Raw genomic sequence first — 18,014 nt, 5'->3', positions numbered from 1 at the left:
AAATTATTTTTATTAAAACTAAGTAACAATTGCAGTTTTGTGTCTGTATTTTTTAATAATTTTAACATTAATTGATATTTTTGTGTGATGCGAATATTACATTGACCACAATAAATGCAACTAAATGCATATTTTTGTGCTATATGCATGTGTTTATAATTTTATAATTCACAAATTTATTTAATTTTTTTTAGTTTTGCAATGAAGTTTACTGTAATTTTTTTTAATTGTAACTTTTTACACTAGAAATGTTTCAGGAAAACAATAATTCAAAAAAATCGAAAATTTGTCACTGCATCTTTCAACTTCTTAATGTGGGTTTTTAACATCTTTCAGCGGGGTGATTAGAAATTTTGTTGTTGAAAAGGGGGCAATGGGCTGAATAAGTTTGAGAAACACTGGGTTAAAAGCTTGTGAGTATGAAATATGGAGTGCTCAGTGATGCACATAATTGGTGCTCATTACACTAGGGCTGGATAAATCCCAGGTCACCATGGCAACTAAAAAATTGGTATTGGCGGCTAAATTTTTTTGTCCCTTATATTTTTTATATTTGTTTCAATCGACGAAAGTGTGGTGAATGTGGAGGAAAAAATTCTGATTTGGCAAAAACAATTGCATTTTCAACACGCACACAAAACCTCTGTAAACACGCAGGTCAAGTGATTGATTTCAAAAACCTACTTTGGGAGTTAGAAAAGTAACAGTAGTGGATTTTCTTGTGTAATCATTGATGATCAGTGTAAAATTGATGATCGGTAATCTCCGAGTAAAATTTCTCTCAAATTTTCTTTTCAAGTTTTTCAATAAAAATTTAGAAGTAATGTGCTTCCGTCTATTAGTAAAAAATATTCAGTCAAGTATTTATTTAGCAGGAAAAAAAGGCTAATTAGAAAAGCATTGCACAAAATTGAGAATAACAAATTTTATAATATCAGTTTTTTGTTTGATAAACTTTAAACATTTTATGAAGCAACATTCTCCACTCAGATTAGACCATTAACGTTCATAATTTTTTCAAAGAAAGGAATGATGAAAAAAAATTTTCTTAATAACTGAGTTTGGTCTGATAGGAAATTGTGTGTAATCCAGGCTGATTTTACTGTCTATGAGAGAACTTATTTATATAGTGGTATATTCAAACAAATGAAGCAATTTATAATTAGTGTTTAATTATATGTAGAGTTTACTTAATTAGTTAAATCCCTTCAAAATGTTTGTGGCCCACGATGTCATAGCAAGCAATCATGGGTGCTGCTTTTATGCTGGAGTTTTTCTCCTTGGGCATGTAGCTTACATGCCAGAGCTTTTTTCCTGGTCTGGCCCACAGCAATGTGTCTGAGCATTATGTTGGCCCTCGAACAGAGAAGTTGGGCACCCCTGCTATAAGAACAATCTAGCCGAAATTTTCTAGGAAAAGTCATTAAATATTGTTTTTTCAGTATTTTATAGACCCCTTATAACAGAGAAATACAGCAAACTAAAGTTAATACAAAGCTTCCTTGACTGTCTTTTCATTAGAAACAAGCTTTTCTTAGTAAACAAATTGAATTGAAACATTCATATTTTCTGAGTCATTACAGAGAAGTACTTAAACAATTAAGTTTTTTTTTTTCATTTTTATTTCATCTTATAATTGGGATTAATTTTCAAAAGAAAAGATGCATAAGTAAGATAGCATAAAAGTAAAAACTTCAAAAAAATAATACTACCAACTAAATTAACCCTTCGTTGTATTATGCATGTTCAGAGACAAAGAAAAAACGTGATATACTGGAAGTGAGATATTTATAACAGGAGGCTTTGAGTTGTAATGTTCAATTATTAATAGTTTTCGTGATAAAAAGTATAAAATATCCGAATCTGAATACACATAATAAGGCACGGTGTAACAAGGGGCTACTGTATGTTGCTACTCCATGTTTCGATTTTTTATTTTTTTTTAATGCATAATTTTTCTAGGATTCTAAAATTACTGAAAATATTATGGAGCAAGATGAAGAAACTAGAACTGAAATTGATGAAAGCATAGATAATGGTAAGTTATGGTTCGATTTCATGTGAGTACGCAGCCCTCCCCTGTTTCCCAGGGTTGGGTTTTTGATGTCAAAAACTGGTTTAAACTCAAAAACCTAAATGAATGCCTTTTGATAATGTTTTGAACACAATAGGTATATAACATGATGAAAAACTTTTTTTCATATTACAATGTTTTATTTTCAAACATTTTGTATTAATTATTGTAATAAATTAATGTTAATTATAATTTGCAATTTTGAATTTTTCAACATACGTCTAGAACATTCTTTTCATTTTATCTAGGCTACTGATTATTTCTGTTCAATTTGCTAAGTGGAATAGAGCTGCTTATTCAAAATATGTATGATAGGGGGCATCACAGAGTTAGGTTTTAGACTTCAGAAACTGTAAATCAGTATTAAAACAGTCAAAAACTTGCCAATGTTGTCAAATAGTTTTTGTGACCTGATAAGTTAAATAACAAAACACTTATCTTAAGTCTTTATATTCAGAATTATAATTACTGAGGAAAAATACCTAATTTTCTGGTCCACCCAAAATTTTATTCTATATAAAAATTCCCACGAAGCATCTGCTAATACACTAATTAAACTCATTTATTTCCCCCTAAAAATTTCTTAACTCAGTGTGTATAAATTCACAGAGTTTTAAAGAATATTTTCAACCAAAGCAGCTAATAGGCCTTGATACCCAAAGCATTTTTTTTTTTTTTTTTTTAAATGTTTGAATACAGCTTCACTTGTAAAACCATTGCATTATAAATGCTAGTAAATATACCATATCATAGTGCAAAAGTAAGAATAACCAAGTTTGACTAAGGATAAGTTACAGGAGTTTCTTAAGCATCATATACAAGCTAACATTGTCAAATTAAATGACATTTTAGTCCTACAATTTAGAATTTTGACCTTTACATATATTTCAATGTTATGCACAACAAGAGTATGGTTTTAAGTATCAGTGATTATCTAGATAATTTAATAACAGAAATCACCATTACATATATGATGTAATAAACCTTTTTTTAAACACTTATCTGTTGTAAAAAGAGTACAGCAGATGGTTTATATCAATGCACACATATATAAGCAGTTGAAGAAATTTCGGAAGGTCAAGAATTTTGAATCGGAGAATGTCAAATCATTCCATAGTTTTCCCTTCCGTGTTTATGCTATGCTTTATTCAAATTGTATATTTTATAAGAAAAAAAAACATTTTGTGCAAAATAATTTTGTAGAAAGTAGACAATTATTTTAGAATCATATTAAATATTTATTCTTTGTATAACAGTCACTTTAAGCATTACATGCAATTAATTTGCGTATTTCCAATAGGAATTTTTATATTGAAAAGCAATATTTGAGATTTTTGACAACGATTTTTTGACGTGACAATTTAAACTGTCAAAAACCTGCCAACCCTGCCCAAGGCAGTAAGAAAAGTTATAAATAATTTAAAAACTTCAATTTTTTTTTTTATAAAAGTTCTAATAAATTTCTTAGAAAGCCCTCATACTTTTTCTAATCCACCAGTATACCTCTTCAAAGTGGTCCTGAGTGAAGAACCAAAGAAGTTAAAATCCATTTAAATTAAGGTTTACTTATAAAATATAATTTCCTTCACTATTTACAAAAAGTAAGATCAATATTGAATTTAAAAAAGCTTCCTTTGATATGGTTTAACTTTTCTGAGACACTGATGCTGGACACTTCAATCATGATGATTGCTTTATTTTTTCTCAACTTTCATGGCTAGTGGAAGATTTAAAATCAAATAGAATTGACAAATACACATGGTTTCTGAGTTTCCAAGGTCTAAGAAATTCACTGTTTCACCTGCATCTGTGGCAGGTATCTTGTTAGGAGCAGCGCCTGCTGACTTAGTTGAAGAAGAAACAGCAATCGGAAGTGTATTTGAAAATCTAACTTCTATTCCTTAAAACTTGCCAAAAAAAATTTGAAAAGATCCTATGTGATCCTAGAAAATGAAACAGCCAACAAAAACAACCAATCTAGCAAATTCACCAACACATTCTGCCAGGGATTCCTTGGTCGTTCTATTATAAGGATTAACAAAACAAAACTGGAAAATAATATTAAAGTTCTATTTGCATGACAGATTATCACTCACTGACCTTCACATCGTGTTCAAGCGATCCTCGATGAGTCGACCGGGTCAGAAAATCTTCTAACGTATGTCTCCTTGGTATTAGCTGGTCTTGTGACAAACATGTCTCAGAGACAAGCGTAATTTAGTAAAACATGAAATAAAAAATAAAGAAAGAGAACCAATAGGTCCTCACTGGTTAGTTGTTACATATGGAAAATAGGGAAATTCCCACAAACACACCTAGCTTTATAGGTTTGGTTACAGCGCCACACCACCTCATTTGTATTTCTTTATACTTAGAACGACCAAAACCACCTTGATGGCAACAGTTATATATCTATGCAGTCAACCCTGTTTTAACATAAAACATCACTGTCAAGTCCATCCCAGCATGATACAACATGGCACCGGCAAACAACGGAATTAACAATTTTTTACATACTCTCCTACCAAAACAAATAATTTCCTATTATACATTCAACAAAATTCTTTAATTCCAAAACCAAATACAATTTATTTCTTGATTTCAATTTTTGTAACAATTTAACAATGTCATTATTTCAACTAATACAAACATTTCTCAAAAGTTCCTAGTAATTCATTTCATTTCTCTTTCACATAATTCATTCATTCTGCATTTCACATTATTCTTAATGACAGAGCCACAACGGCAACTGAGTCATGTGACAATCATTGAGCTTCTCTAACTCAGTCACCAGGGAGTCAAACTTTACCATTAAAGGTGAAATCTTGAACAACCAAATCTGATTCATAATTGTTCAAAAATTCCAACAGCTCAACTTTTCTTCTCATTTTTCCCATTAGGGGTATAATAATATACAGGGTGGGCAAAAAGTACGCAGAAATTTAAAAAAAGGAATAAAAACCAGAAAAATAACTGAAATGAAAAACGGTTTGCAGGGTTAGCATTGCTAGGTCACAAGAATTTTTTTTTAAGATGGAAAACAATAATTCAGAAAACAGCTGATAGAGATCGCGCTGATACAAGTGACTTCGATGGAAATACGGAAATGAGACGGTTATAAGAACTTGTACTCCTAATCCACAATCAGTTCACCGTTGTAAACCGTGTATATGAACAAGGATGCTGAGTACGAAAGATGAAGCTTTGTCAGTGAAGTTGTTTTACGTGAACCAGGAATCAGCGATCGTTGCCTTGCGTAAATTCCGAGTTCAGAAGAATGCGAGGACTGGAAAAGGGCCTTTAACAGTGACAGTCCTCATAAAGCTTGTTCAGCGGTTGAGGAAACTGGAACACTGGAGGATTGTATAATAGAGCCAGATGACCATGTTTAAGGAAGGCATGTTCGCCGCGTGTTGCAGCCAAAATGGAAGTGTTAGCATCCGAGTCAGCTGCAGGAACCAGCAGTTCCCATGAAGCTGCCAGACGCTTTGTCTTATCACCATCCTTGGTATGCAATATACTTCATGGAATCCTTGATCTGTACCCATACAGATTGCAGTCGTGCCATGAACTTTTACTAGCTAATACCATACAGAGGGAAGTATTTGCTAGATAGGCTTTCTCCAAAATCAAACAGATTCACACCTGGGTCTCGAACATCTTGTGGATGGATGAAGCTCATTTTTCGATTCATGGCGATGTTAATACCCATAACTGTCACATCTGAGCTTCGTCTAATCCATTTTGTACATCCATGTGAGTACACGCAGAAACCATTGCATTCCCCAAAAGTGACAGTGTGGTGTGGGTTCACAGGTTCGTTCATCACAGGACCCTTCTTCTTTGAAACGCAGTGCCCAGTAAATGGGTGGAAAACGGCTGCGGTGCATGCGCAGCATTATTTAACGTTTCTGCGAGAGAAGGTCATGCCATGTTTGCGTGAAAGAGATGCTCTTTCTATCATCATGTTTATGCAAGGTGGAGCAACTAGTCACACTGTGCTACTCCGGTCAAGGCGTTCCTGATACACACTTTCAGGGAAGACAAAATCATTAGCAGGCATTGCAGGTTCCCATGGCCTCCTTGCCATATAATTAGCTTATCTTGGGGGTATCAGTTCTTTCTATATATGACAGAGCCTGGGGCCATATCTGGCATTGTAGTTTCTATATGGTTCTTATGAGAAATCCCCAAAATCTTGGCTCCCTCTCTTTTTCCCCATAAAATGTTTGCCTCTGCTTTAAAAAATATAAATATCTGTCAATTGTAGCTAAAAGCCTTTGCTTCAATTTTTTTTTCAGCTGTCTTTCAGAATAAACTGAATATCCAGTGCCAGAACTGTCACTGGAAGGAAGAGCCCACCAAATTCACTCTTTCTACTGCATTAAGCCCTTCACTGACATTTTGGGGGGCAAAATACATTTAAACCTGTATGAAACAATGCCAACACAGACAAATAATTTTCCTTTTTATAAAAGTACATATGAAAGCATCAATCATCTGTAGGATTATATTTTGATTCCATTCAAGACAGGTTTCAGTCTCGTACAGTGTACGTCTTAGACAGGTATCACTGTACATGTTTGTACCAAGTGACATTATTTAGTTGTAGCTTTGTCCTGTGTAAATATTTTTCACTTATTAGTCACTAAGTTTCAATTAATACTTAAAGGCTGGGGGGGGGGATCTACTCAGTTATGTATAACTTATTTGGAATGCTCTTGAAGCAGTTCACCATAATCATTTTATACATATATTGCCAAATTTTTCTGACAATTTTTTTTCTTTTGATTCTAAGAACATTCAGACACCCAGAAAAAAGAATCTGACTCAACAACTATAGAGGACTCTGGTGCATCTTCACAAAACTCTGAAAAAGAGTTTTTTACAAACAATGATGTCAAGGATGAAAAAGAATTTCCTGACCATAGAGGAGAAAGTGACACAGATGGAAATGTAATTGATTTGTTTTCAAGTTTCAATATGCGTCATTTTGACTTTCTTCAATCCTCTTGGTTGTTTTTTTTTTTTTTGTTTTCTTTTTAGCATTGACAAACTATCTTGTTTCCTTAAAAGCCTCTTTTTTACTCATGACAAGCTCAGATATTTTGTTCAGTTGATTTCACAATGAAACACTTTCCTCAATATCCCTTACTTTGCACCTGTTAAAAATCAGAAGGAAACCTACTTTACATTAAAAAAATTGTGGCATTTTACAGGGGGGATAACATTAATATTGCATTGGCTTAGGCTTTTACTGCTAACGTTTCATTTGCAGCTGTAGCAGGAATCTTCAGAGGTGAAAGTGCTACTGTGTATCAGTGAGGTTACTGAAAGTAAAGTTGATAAGGAGGGCACCTTGCTGGCACTTGGTAGTACTTTCACCTCTGAAGATAACCGCCACAGCTTCAGGTGAAACATTAGAAATAAATAGAAAACCACCGCCAAATAGCACAGTAAGTCCTTGTTTCCAACGTTGTTTTATGTACTCCTAACAACATGAATATTACAGGATTCCCAGCAACCGGGAAAGTCAGGAAGATTTAAAATATTTGGCAAATCAAGGAAATATGTAAATATTTGATTAAAGTCAAGGAAAAGTTCTGTGAACTCAGAAAACAAAAATTTGTAAGGCGGAGATTTTGAATTATATTTTTCTGTTTTAGTCAGGGACATGATCATGCTGATTTTGCTGGGAACCCTGTTATTTGAGAGATCCCTTGCAAATTAGATATTTTTCAAGGCCGGTGTAGAACATTTATATCATTTCAGGGATTCCTTAATCATTTCTAGAATCCAGACCCAGATTTTCTCAATTTTTTATTCCATTGCCTCCTATTTCAACCATTGTGGTGGTTAGCTGTAGTTGGTTTTCTGTGGTTTCCAACTTTGAGACACGAATGCGAGCCAATCTCCAGGTTAGAAAGTTTTACTACAGAGAGGAACAGGCCTACAATGGTATAAATATCCAGTTATTACACTTCACTCACAATTTAAAATATAGGCGGCAACAGTAAAAAATTGGATGCATCACTAGATACATATTCCTGTTAGGTACACACAATTTGTTCCAAGACTCTGCCACAAAGCTGGGCAGGAAGAGATCTCAGCAATGGAATAAGTCCAGTGGCAGAGTCCTTTCATGCCTGCTTTTTCAATTTTTTTCTAGTCCCCCCACAAACTTAATCTATTAGATCCTATATTATATTTATAGCTTCTGTCCCTCCCTCCATCCAACACGTACCATTCTATGGCTCCCCAGGAGGTAATATTGTCTATTTTGGGAAACATTGGTCTTCACCATAGTGTCTTAAACTTTTCTAACACCCCCTCTCTCAGAAAAGTACATTTCTTATTCCCCCTCTTCCACCCTCCTGGGCAATTCCATAGAATTTTATTGCGTATCCATAACTATTCCTCATGTCATGCCATTGCCTAGAGAAGTATATCCACCACTTTTATTATTAGAACAATACTAGAGCTGAAGAAGGAAGGACAAATAATTGACTGTATGCCCTTGCTGTGGTGCATTTTGTAACTGATGAAAGCTAATAAACATTTTAACTGCTCAAAATAATCTGTTATGTGATTTATTTTTTATTTGCTTTACATTACCATTGTCAGGACAGTCAAGAAAGAAAAGTACCATCAGAATCCACTGATGAAGCTGACGATTCCCTTATTAAAAGCCTTTCTTATGAGAAACCTCTAGATATTAATGATTATAGTTCCACCTCTCCAGCAAGCACTTTGACATCAGAGTATTTATTTTCAAAATGCAAAGAAGAAAAAGATGATTTATATAATAGACAATGGAGTCCTCAAAGCTCAGCTCAGACATCTCAAAGGTGAAAAAATATTTTGCAATGAACTTTTGTTATCAATGTTTCCATGTATTTTTACATGGTCTGGAAGTTTAATAAGTCTGTTTTATGTAACTAAAAAGCATTATTTTGAAAAACCAATATGAGCCTGCTCTTTGCTTGAATTTCTTCAAATTTTAAGACTGTGATCTCATTAAATGCAGCTAATATTGCCATTTCATGCTAAATAAATGTAGAAAGTTTAATTCCCTTTTCCTCACTGTTTTTTAAAATTGTTTCAAGGCTCATTATGCATCAATTTTTTTGCACTCTAGATTTTATAGTAGTTTCATTTACTTTTAAGATTTTTCATTATTAATATAATCTGGCCCTTTTAAAATGAAATTTCATGCATAAAGAAATGTTATCTTAACCAATTCACGGTCGGGGGGGGGGGGTTTCCGAGGAAATTGACTTGAAAAACTTTAAATACAAAAAACAATGCACAACAGGCAAAATGCCCAACAAGGTGGCTGATAATCTCTGGAATGAAAATTTTGTTCAGAAAAACTGATTATATTCTCCCTCCCCCATACAATCAGCATGGTATCAGATTTATCTATGTGTGGTTTAACATTTTTATTCCTGTCAGCCCTGAATCCTTCTTTATAGGAGGGGAAAAAAGTAAGTAAATATACTCCTTTCATATTTTGGAAAAGGATTCAAAATTATTTTTTGCTGTGTCAACCTTTCTTTCTCCTATTTTTTTTTCAGGTGTTTTCAACTCTTTAGTAATCATCTGGGCTCACAAGCATTGCATTGAGCAATGGTCAAATTGTTTTATATACTACATAAATTAATTTTTCTCATGAAATTAATTTAATTAGTGATCTACTTAACATCTAGAAGCTAGGTTCTTTTTTAATTATTTATTTCTAAGTAAATAGTAAGCAGTAAATCATGTATTTACATCTTTTGTTAGTACAATTTCATTTATGTTTTGATGTGTATTGTACAATGTTGTATAAGCTGCTTCATGTCCAATTACCTAAGTGTTAGGGATTAAAAGATGAGTTCCACATTTTTTTTCACGGAATCTTAATCTTCAGCCATGGCTCATCTTTTGCTTGACTTTCATCTGTGGCACTTTAGTAGTATAATCTAGGGTTTTGAAAAGGTTGCACACACATCCCCATGGTGAGAACTACTGATATGAGCTCCTTACTAGGGTTCTTTACATGGATCAACAACGGAACAATGAAATCCTGAAACAAAGACTATCATTTTACACATTCAAAATATGACTCAGTTTGGGTGGAAGACAAGCGTCCATAAGAATCGCAATTATCCATTCTGTTATCTGAGGTTTATTTTCCTACCTACACAATTTTTTCCTTGGTGATAATGAAATTATCATAGGTTTTAAACTATCCTATCGATGTGAAAGAAGATAATACGAAGAGGAAAGGAGTGCGAATGAGCAATTAGGCAGCAAAATTTTCTGTGCAGTTAATTTATGCGCCTTCCTTCCCCCAGAAGTACTAACAGTACTTAGGATTAAGTCATATCATTTTTTTGACAATGAATTTAATTTCTGAGAGACTCTTGAGGAAATCCTTGAATGGATTTTGCAAAGGATAAAATTTGTGGTAAAGATAAAGAGCATGATAAAATCACGTAATCAACTTGATGTTGGCAAAAAGCTTTTCCAATAGGTGGCAACATTAATAAATATCCAGCTCACTGGACTAAGGGATATGGTAATGGCTTTGTGTATAAAATCTGTTTTACTATAAATTAAATTTGAAACAATCAGTTGGACAAGTACAAAGAATTTGGCCTTAGAAAAAAACATGGTTCAAAGGGGCAATTCTCAGGAAAAACATTGAGAAATACTCTGGTCTGGAATTGATGACACTCAGCATTTGAATTGATGTACATTCGATTTTCTGACATAGGGTCGTTCCAGTTACATCAGATAACTGAGGGGGTCAGAAGCAAATGGGTGTAAGTGAAAAAATTTAAGTGAATTGCTGAAAGAGGTTTCTTTACTGAACATCTGACTACTGGCAGACACAGACCCATTCTATATACTAGTATGGCTTTCAATAGCCACTAGTTTAACTACTGAATAGAATTTCTAATGTTATACTAACTTTGAAGTTATTATATTATGCCTATATTACTGTTACTATATACTGTTGCCTATATCACTGCCCTGTTACTATATTATGCCATGGTGAACTCTAAAAGAAGAGTCTGCATGTCTCCTCCAGGAATCGAACCCAGTTCTCTGGCAAATAGGGCAAGCGTGCTATTCCTACTGTAATGTCTCCACAAAAGATACAACATTTCTTTCTTATTTACACCCTATAGCATGACACACTGAATTAGAGGCTCAGTAGCCTCTGTATTTCAATTTCACTCATGTGACCAGTGGTGTATTTACAGGGGGGCTAAGCGGGCTATAGCCCAGGGCGACAAATTCGGAGGGGCGGTGAATTTTGGAATATAGAAAGAAAAATAATAAAAGAGGTTTTTTTAAATTCGTAAATGTGTGGAAATACCATGTGTCATTTCTATCGTAAATAATATATAACTATTAAACCATATTGTTTATTTTTTGTGTTTTTCCACAGACTGCCGTTGAAGTAAAAAATATATGATTGTCTAACCTTCCTGTTTACAGTGTGCCGCCTTCCCAAATAGTATTGTAACAAGTAGAGGTGGGAGGGTGAATAAGCGTCCAGCGAAGCAAAGCAGCGGTCATTTCAGATTACTGAAGGTGTTGGAAAAAGACTTCAGCCGACATCCACTAAAGAGGGGAGGAGGTTTATCTTCTTTGGAGAACTATCTATATGGAGGGTATTGGTACAGTGCCTTGAGTACATGGGCGAAGATAGACTTGGACCACGTCCCCCCCCCCCCCATATCTCCTCCCATGCTTGGGTACAATGGTCAGGAAGAAAAAAAAGGGGATTCTTTCCGTGCCTGGAGGCTGCTGCACCCTTCCCAGCTGACCACATTTCAATAGCTCAATTTTGGCTCTTTTTAAAAGTAAAAAGACAGAACGTTCTACTGATTTTAATGACGCCCATCATTTGAGAAAGACAGCTCTTCTCGTGAGGTTTTCCTGAAAAAAAGGGGACAATTGCGGAGCTTTGAAGAACCCACATTTTTATTAATTGTACACAGTAGTACAAAACTACATTCGATTAAAAACGCAGGATTACCAACAATACAGAAAAAGATCCTCTTAATTTTACTTTCTTGATGAAAACAAAGTAAGTAAATATCAAATATAGCTAATCATTTCATAATAAGTTCATACATTTTGCATTTTGTGAGAGTTTTCTTTAATGAGAATTTATGAACAATCACCACAATTAAATCTTAGGTAATTTGGAAACCTTTGTAATATTTGTATTCAATAAGGTGTAAGACACATTTTTTTTATACGATGCATCGATAAATTGAAAAAGTTTGAGCTAGTGCTCGTTTAAGAAATTAAAGTAAAAAAAAAAGAGAATATTTATTGTATGTTTCATTTTGGGTGCAAAACCATATGAAGTTGATTCACATTATGGTCTTAACAATTGCATACAGAGACAACAATTGCATCGTGTTTTCTCTGCAATCATTATATTAAGAGATCTCTGCAACGGGATAAGTCCAGTGGCAAAGTTCTGGCGTTCATGCAATCCTTATATTGTCCTGTCATACTTGCTTTTCAGATGAGTTACAAACACGACAGGTGAACAGTTTACATTTGCTGTTTAAAATATTTCTGTATATCGGAGATAATTGGCGCGTTTTTCAAAAAGGGAATTTTACAAGAGAGCCGTTTAAAGTGAATATCTCTGTTATTTATTGAAATAGGAATTTGTTCTATACCTATGCGTATAGTGTAAAGAAAATACAGCAAATTAATAGCGCTATCTCAATATTGTCTACGTTTTGAAAAATGTGATCTTAGAGACGAGAGATGCGACGCGTATGTTCATTTTCATTTAAAAAAACACAATTTTCAAGAGATTGGCTTATTGAATCACGTGATATTTTGATAATTTTTTGTCGCACCATGGTCATTTTCTGCACACGAGGGCTAATTAGGCCGGGCCCTACAATTTATTGCTGATACCGAATGGCAGCCTAGTTTTTATACTCATCGAGAGGTCGATGTGCTAAACCTTGAGGGGGGGACTCCCTGCGGTAGCAATTTTTTCTGTGGTCATGTCGCCGTTTGTGTTGTGCCCATGTGTCAGGAAAGTGTTCTTACATGGACGAACCAGATATCCAACTCGCGACACTTCTAAACATTCTTTGGTACTTCAGGTGAGTATCTTATCGACCTGGGCTACAGCGCCCATCACATGATATTCAACTGTCAATTAACCGACTAGCATTTTTGAAATTGGCAAGCATTTAGCAAGTATTTCCAAAATGAAAAGTAATAAGCATTTAATGAATTTTATATCAGAAATGTATGGCGGATGCGGGGTCTTATGTTAAGTTCATAAACAAAATGTTATATATTGATAGTTCTTTTTCCCGATACAGCGACGCATATGTTCATGTGGTGATTATTCCAAGATAGGCAGTACTGTATTAAATTAATCTACACGTACCACAGTAGAAAAAAATATATGCAATGAAATATAGAAACAAAAGATCACAATAAAATATATATTAGTTTATTGCTCATTTCGTTTTTAATTTTAATAAAAACTGATTGCCACTCAGTAAATCTCACATTCATTCGTATTTAGAATCAATTTGATGTAATAAATTTCATTATTCAGACCTGTAGAATTGAAATTTTGGAAAATTGTCTGGAAACTGATGAGCATACCAAGTTTTGGAAACCATTGAAGTTTCGTGATGCATTTTTGGTCACTGATTTTAGACGTGGCTCATTTTTGAATATCATGCAAAACATTTTCACAAAAATTGATTTCGGTATAACAGGAGAAAATCTATAACATACGTATTATTCCAACCTTTTAAATTCTAAATTAACTTTTCAAAGAATTTTTTACATAATCTATACCAGCGATTCTCAACTGGTGCTCCCGGAGCCCATGTGAACTCCCAGGGGCTCCGCAGCCGCTTGAAGAAAAAATCCATTAAATTTGAAAATAATTAATATTTTTGAATACTTATTAAAAACTGTAATAATAAAAATAAATCGGCAACTTTGATGAATAAATAAAAAATGGGCCTACAGGGATCCGCCATAGAAATTATTTACCGGAAAGGGCTCCATCGGTCGAGAACCGTTGATCTATAGTACTATTATATTTTTTAATTATGTAGCTTTCAATGTAAAAGTATCATAGGGAAAAGAACAAAAATGAAAGTAAATGCTTAGAAAAAAAAGAAATCCTGAGATATTTGAATTCGAAAATCGGAGGAAAGTTTGGACAAAAAAGCCAAGCAACAAGAACTGATGGACGCTTCTTTCCTAACTTTTCTCCGATTTTTGAATTCAGATATCTCTGCGAATATTGCACTTAGAAACGTGGAAATTTCTTTGTTGGCATCAGAATTTTTTTGGCAACAATTTTTTAATTCGGTTTTTGGGCACAGGTTTCCATATAAAAATTCAATTTTTTATTTCATTTTAATAGCTATACAATCCCTTGAAACATGAATGACGCAGCTGAAATTCCTAACTTCGCATACTTACATTCCCCAAGAATGACTTTAATATCTGTCACCATTTTCTTGCTATTCCCATTTTGAAAACCATCAGGCGATTGTGCGACACAATGTATATTCAAGTAATGCAAGCACATTCAAATCACACGAGTGCGCAAACCACTGTCAGGCCCCTTCTACAATTTTTATCGGTCCACAAAAATTTTTTTTAAAAAGTTTCATTATTTTAAAATACACTTTAGGACATGCGGTTAAAGATAATATGTATAGATATTATGTAATGCATCAATTTTGTTGCTGAGATACTTTCATATTCGAATGCATGGACCATACATTGGAATTAAATCTAAGAGTTTTTCATCGATGTGTATATGTGTGCGGGCCGGAGGTTGAGCACCCCCTCCCGTTACATGACAATCATAATGGATCGGAATAGAATACAAATACAGGGCAGAAAAGTAAAATTTAGGCGTAACTATATACAGTACCAATTTTTTGTTTTTTTATGATTCATTAGTAATGGCATGGGAGGGGTGGTAAAAAAGTTATACAAATTTTGCCGCCCCCCTCCCATTTCAGTCTAACTCACAGGCGGCAAAAACATAAATATGGCCCTGCATGTGACTGCAGTCGCAAAAACGAGATTATTTTGATTTTTTCTCAGTCCAATGTATGAGACTTTTTTCTGGATATTATGCCAAAGAACTCTGGAATACTCAGAGACTTTTCTATCAGAGTTCACCTCTGTAATATCCAGAAAAGTTTTCCCCTTCATTAGGTTGAGAAAAAATAAAAATCATCTCTCACTCTTGCTACTGCCACCACCTAAGGATCATTTTCTGAAATTAAATGCAATTAAAAAGATCACAACAGAAAAATTGCCCCACGAAGTGGTTGAAAAAAGATGCCCATAAAAAAATATGTATATATAATTATGGTTGTCTTATCTAAGTAAGCTAAGGGAAGCTACTGAGCATCTACTTCAGTGTGTCATGCCACAGTGCGTAAATAGAGAAGAAATGGTTGTGTATATGAATAGCATGCTAGCCCAGTTTGCAATAGCACTGTTAGATGCCTGGTGGAGACCATTAGACTTTTCTTTCAGAGTTCACCTAATGTAGCTTATCCTGAAAGTCTTTCCTTCAACATTGGGCTGAGAGAAAGCATTTAATCATCTCTCACTCTTGCTAAAGCTTATTTTATTAATAGAAAGATGTGGCATATATTTTAAAGAGGATTTAGTGATTTTTCTGCCATGCTGCTTGAAACGTTAAAAAATTTGATTTGCAAGGTTTGCTACCTGCTGTGGAGAAATTTTTTTCAGAAGGGACCAGCTCAGGGCATTCCCTCCTCAAAATTGGGAAAAACAACTATAGCCAACCACTGGTCTGGCTTTAGTTTTGAGCTTGTGGTGTTAGCGGGCATCAAACCCATGCCTTCACAATAGGAGCCCATCGCAGTGTTCACCTCAAGTCAGGGCTAGCAGGAATGAAAAGCAATTGGCTTTAGCAGGAAAATAACAATTTCATGAACAAACCAGCATATTGCTGTAATCCTTGTCACTGAGGACATGCATTCTTCAAGTAACTAGACTTTTCTCTGCTGATACTACTTTTGCTACTCTGCTGATATACTTTTCTCTACAGATATACTGTAATACAGATACCTGTTCTACAGATACTCTACTTACAAAAAGGGGGGAATAGAGGATATCTAGAAGTATCGACCAATCAGTCTCTTATCAGTAATGTATAAAATCTTCACCAAAGTGCTCATATAGGCTTGAATGCAAACTGAACAAAGCCCAACCAAAAGAACAAGCAGGATTTTGAAGGGGATTTAGTACAATGAATCACATCCAAACAATCAGGGAAGACATATAGACACACAAGAAATATGAAATACCAATGTGTATTCATTGATTTTGAGAAAGCGTTTGACTCTGTCTTCATAACTACTGTTAAAGCTCTAGATATAATTGGGGTAGAGCAGACTTGCATCTGTATCTCACAATCACCAAGAAAATATATGACAAAGCAACTGCAATGATTTGTTTGGATAAAGGAAAAGCAAAGATTAAACTTGAGAAAGATGTCAGGGTGATATTATCTCACCAAAACTCTTTACCTCTTTTTTAGAAGTATTTAGGAAACTGGATTGGGACGAGAAAGGAATTAAAATAAATGGAGAATTTCTCCACCATTTGCATTTTGCAGACGACATTGTTATTATCAGCAGTAATCCAGACAAAATAGAAGAAATGATACAAGAACTTGTGAAGGTGGGTTGTGGAAAATGAATCTGCAAAAGACTAAAATTATGTTCAACTCCTTTACATTGAAGAATACGATCTTGCCCAACAATACAGAGATAGAAGTAGTAGAAATCTATGTATATCTGGGACAAGAAATTACTATGGACAACGTAATCATTAATGAAATGAACAGAAGGATCAGGATTGGGTGGAGCACTTTTGGCATAAACTGTAATTCTCAAGGGTCACATACCACTGTGCCTGAAAAGAAAAGTGTTTAACCAGTGTGTGTTACCAGCACTGACTTATAGAGCTGAAATATGGACACTCACAAGCAAGACGATACAAAGGCTACAGACAACACAAAAGAGTATGGAAAGATGTATGCTAGGCATCATAAGAAGAGACAGAAAACAAATAACTTGGATAAGAAGCCACACAAAGGTATATGATATTATGGAAAGAACTAAACGTTTAAAATGGATTGGACATATTGCAAGAAGACATGACAACAAATGGACCACGAGTACTCTGGGTTGGTACCCCCATGGTGTTAAATGTCCAAGAGGGCATCCCCACACAAGATGGATCGACAAGATCAGAAAAGTGGTTGGAGTCAACTGGGTGGCTAAAGCATCAGACAGAGTAAAATGGAAAACTTTATAAGGCACCTTCATCCAGCAGTAGATTGAAAATAGTTGTTGATGATGATGATGATTCTACAGATATATCTGTAGATATTGTATGTTTCATCTAGGGTGGTATTTTCAATTATTGCCCACCCAATGATTCCCATGGTCAAAAAGCAAGAGAACCAAGGACTCCTTTGCTATGCTGTAATTCCCTGCCATACTTTCACTTTAAATTTTTGCTTTGTTCTTTTCTGAAACACGTCTAGCACATCCCTTAGCGTGTACCACTTGTCGATTTGAGAATTCACAATCTACATCTAGCCAGTTGAAAATCACTGGCCTGTAGAAGAGAGAAGCTCAAAACTAAAGTTATGCAATTGGTTGAAATGTGAAGCACTGAAGAAATTCATTATTACACATAGTTCATCATTCAGGATTTTGAGTTTATTTGACAGAAGTTTTTGATTATTAATCAAACACAAGTAAACAAGTTGTACGAACCATATATTTTCAGTTACCCAAGATTTTTTTATTCCCTAATCTTGAGATATTTTGTTTATATTTGTTTGAAAATGTTTGTATTATTGAAA

The 18,014-nt window shown here is 34.4% G+C and overlaps 1 protein-coding gene across 3 annotated transcripts in view; it reads left to right on the top strand.

The window, feature by feature from the left end:
* Positions 1-18,014, top strand: part of LOC149080690 (uncharacterized) — a 239,265-nt gene that overhangs the window by 174,278 nt on the left and 46,973 nt on the right. For all 3 annotated transcript variants that reach the window (XM_089239904.1, XM_089239903.1, XM_089239905.1), the window contains exons 16-18: positions 1,963-2,038; positions 6,873-7,030; positions 8,699-8,922. In XM_089239904.1, the coding sequence (XP_089096030.1) occupies positions 1,963-2,038; positions 6,873-7,030; positions 8,699-8,922 (458 nt within the window). The remainder of the gene's footprint in view (positions 1-1,962; positions 2,039-6,872; positions 7,031-8,698; positions 8,923-18,014) is intronic.

The sequence above is a fragment of the Pholcus phalangioides genome, unplaced genomic scaffold, assembly GCF_987345545.1.
Source record: "Pholcus phalangioides strain wild (caught in Gottingen) unplaced genomic scaffold, Ppha-v1.0 ptg000011l_1, whole genome shotgun sequence".
Classification (NCBI taxonomy): domain Eukaryota; kingdom Metazoa; phylum Arthropoda; class Arachnida; order Araneae; family Pholcidae; genus Pholcus; species Pholcus phalangioides.
This window is presented reverse-complemented; position numbering and strand designations above follow the sequence as displayed.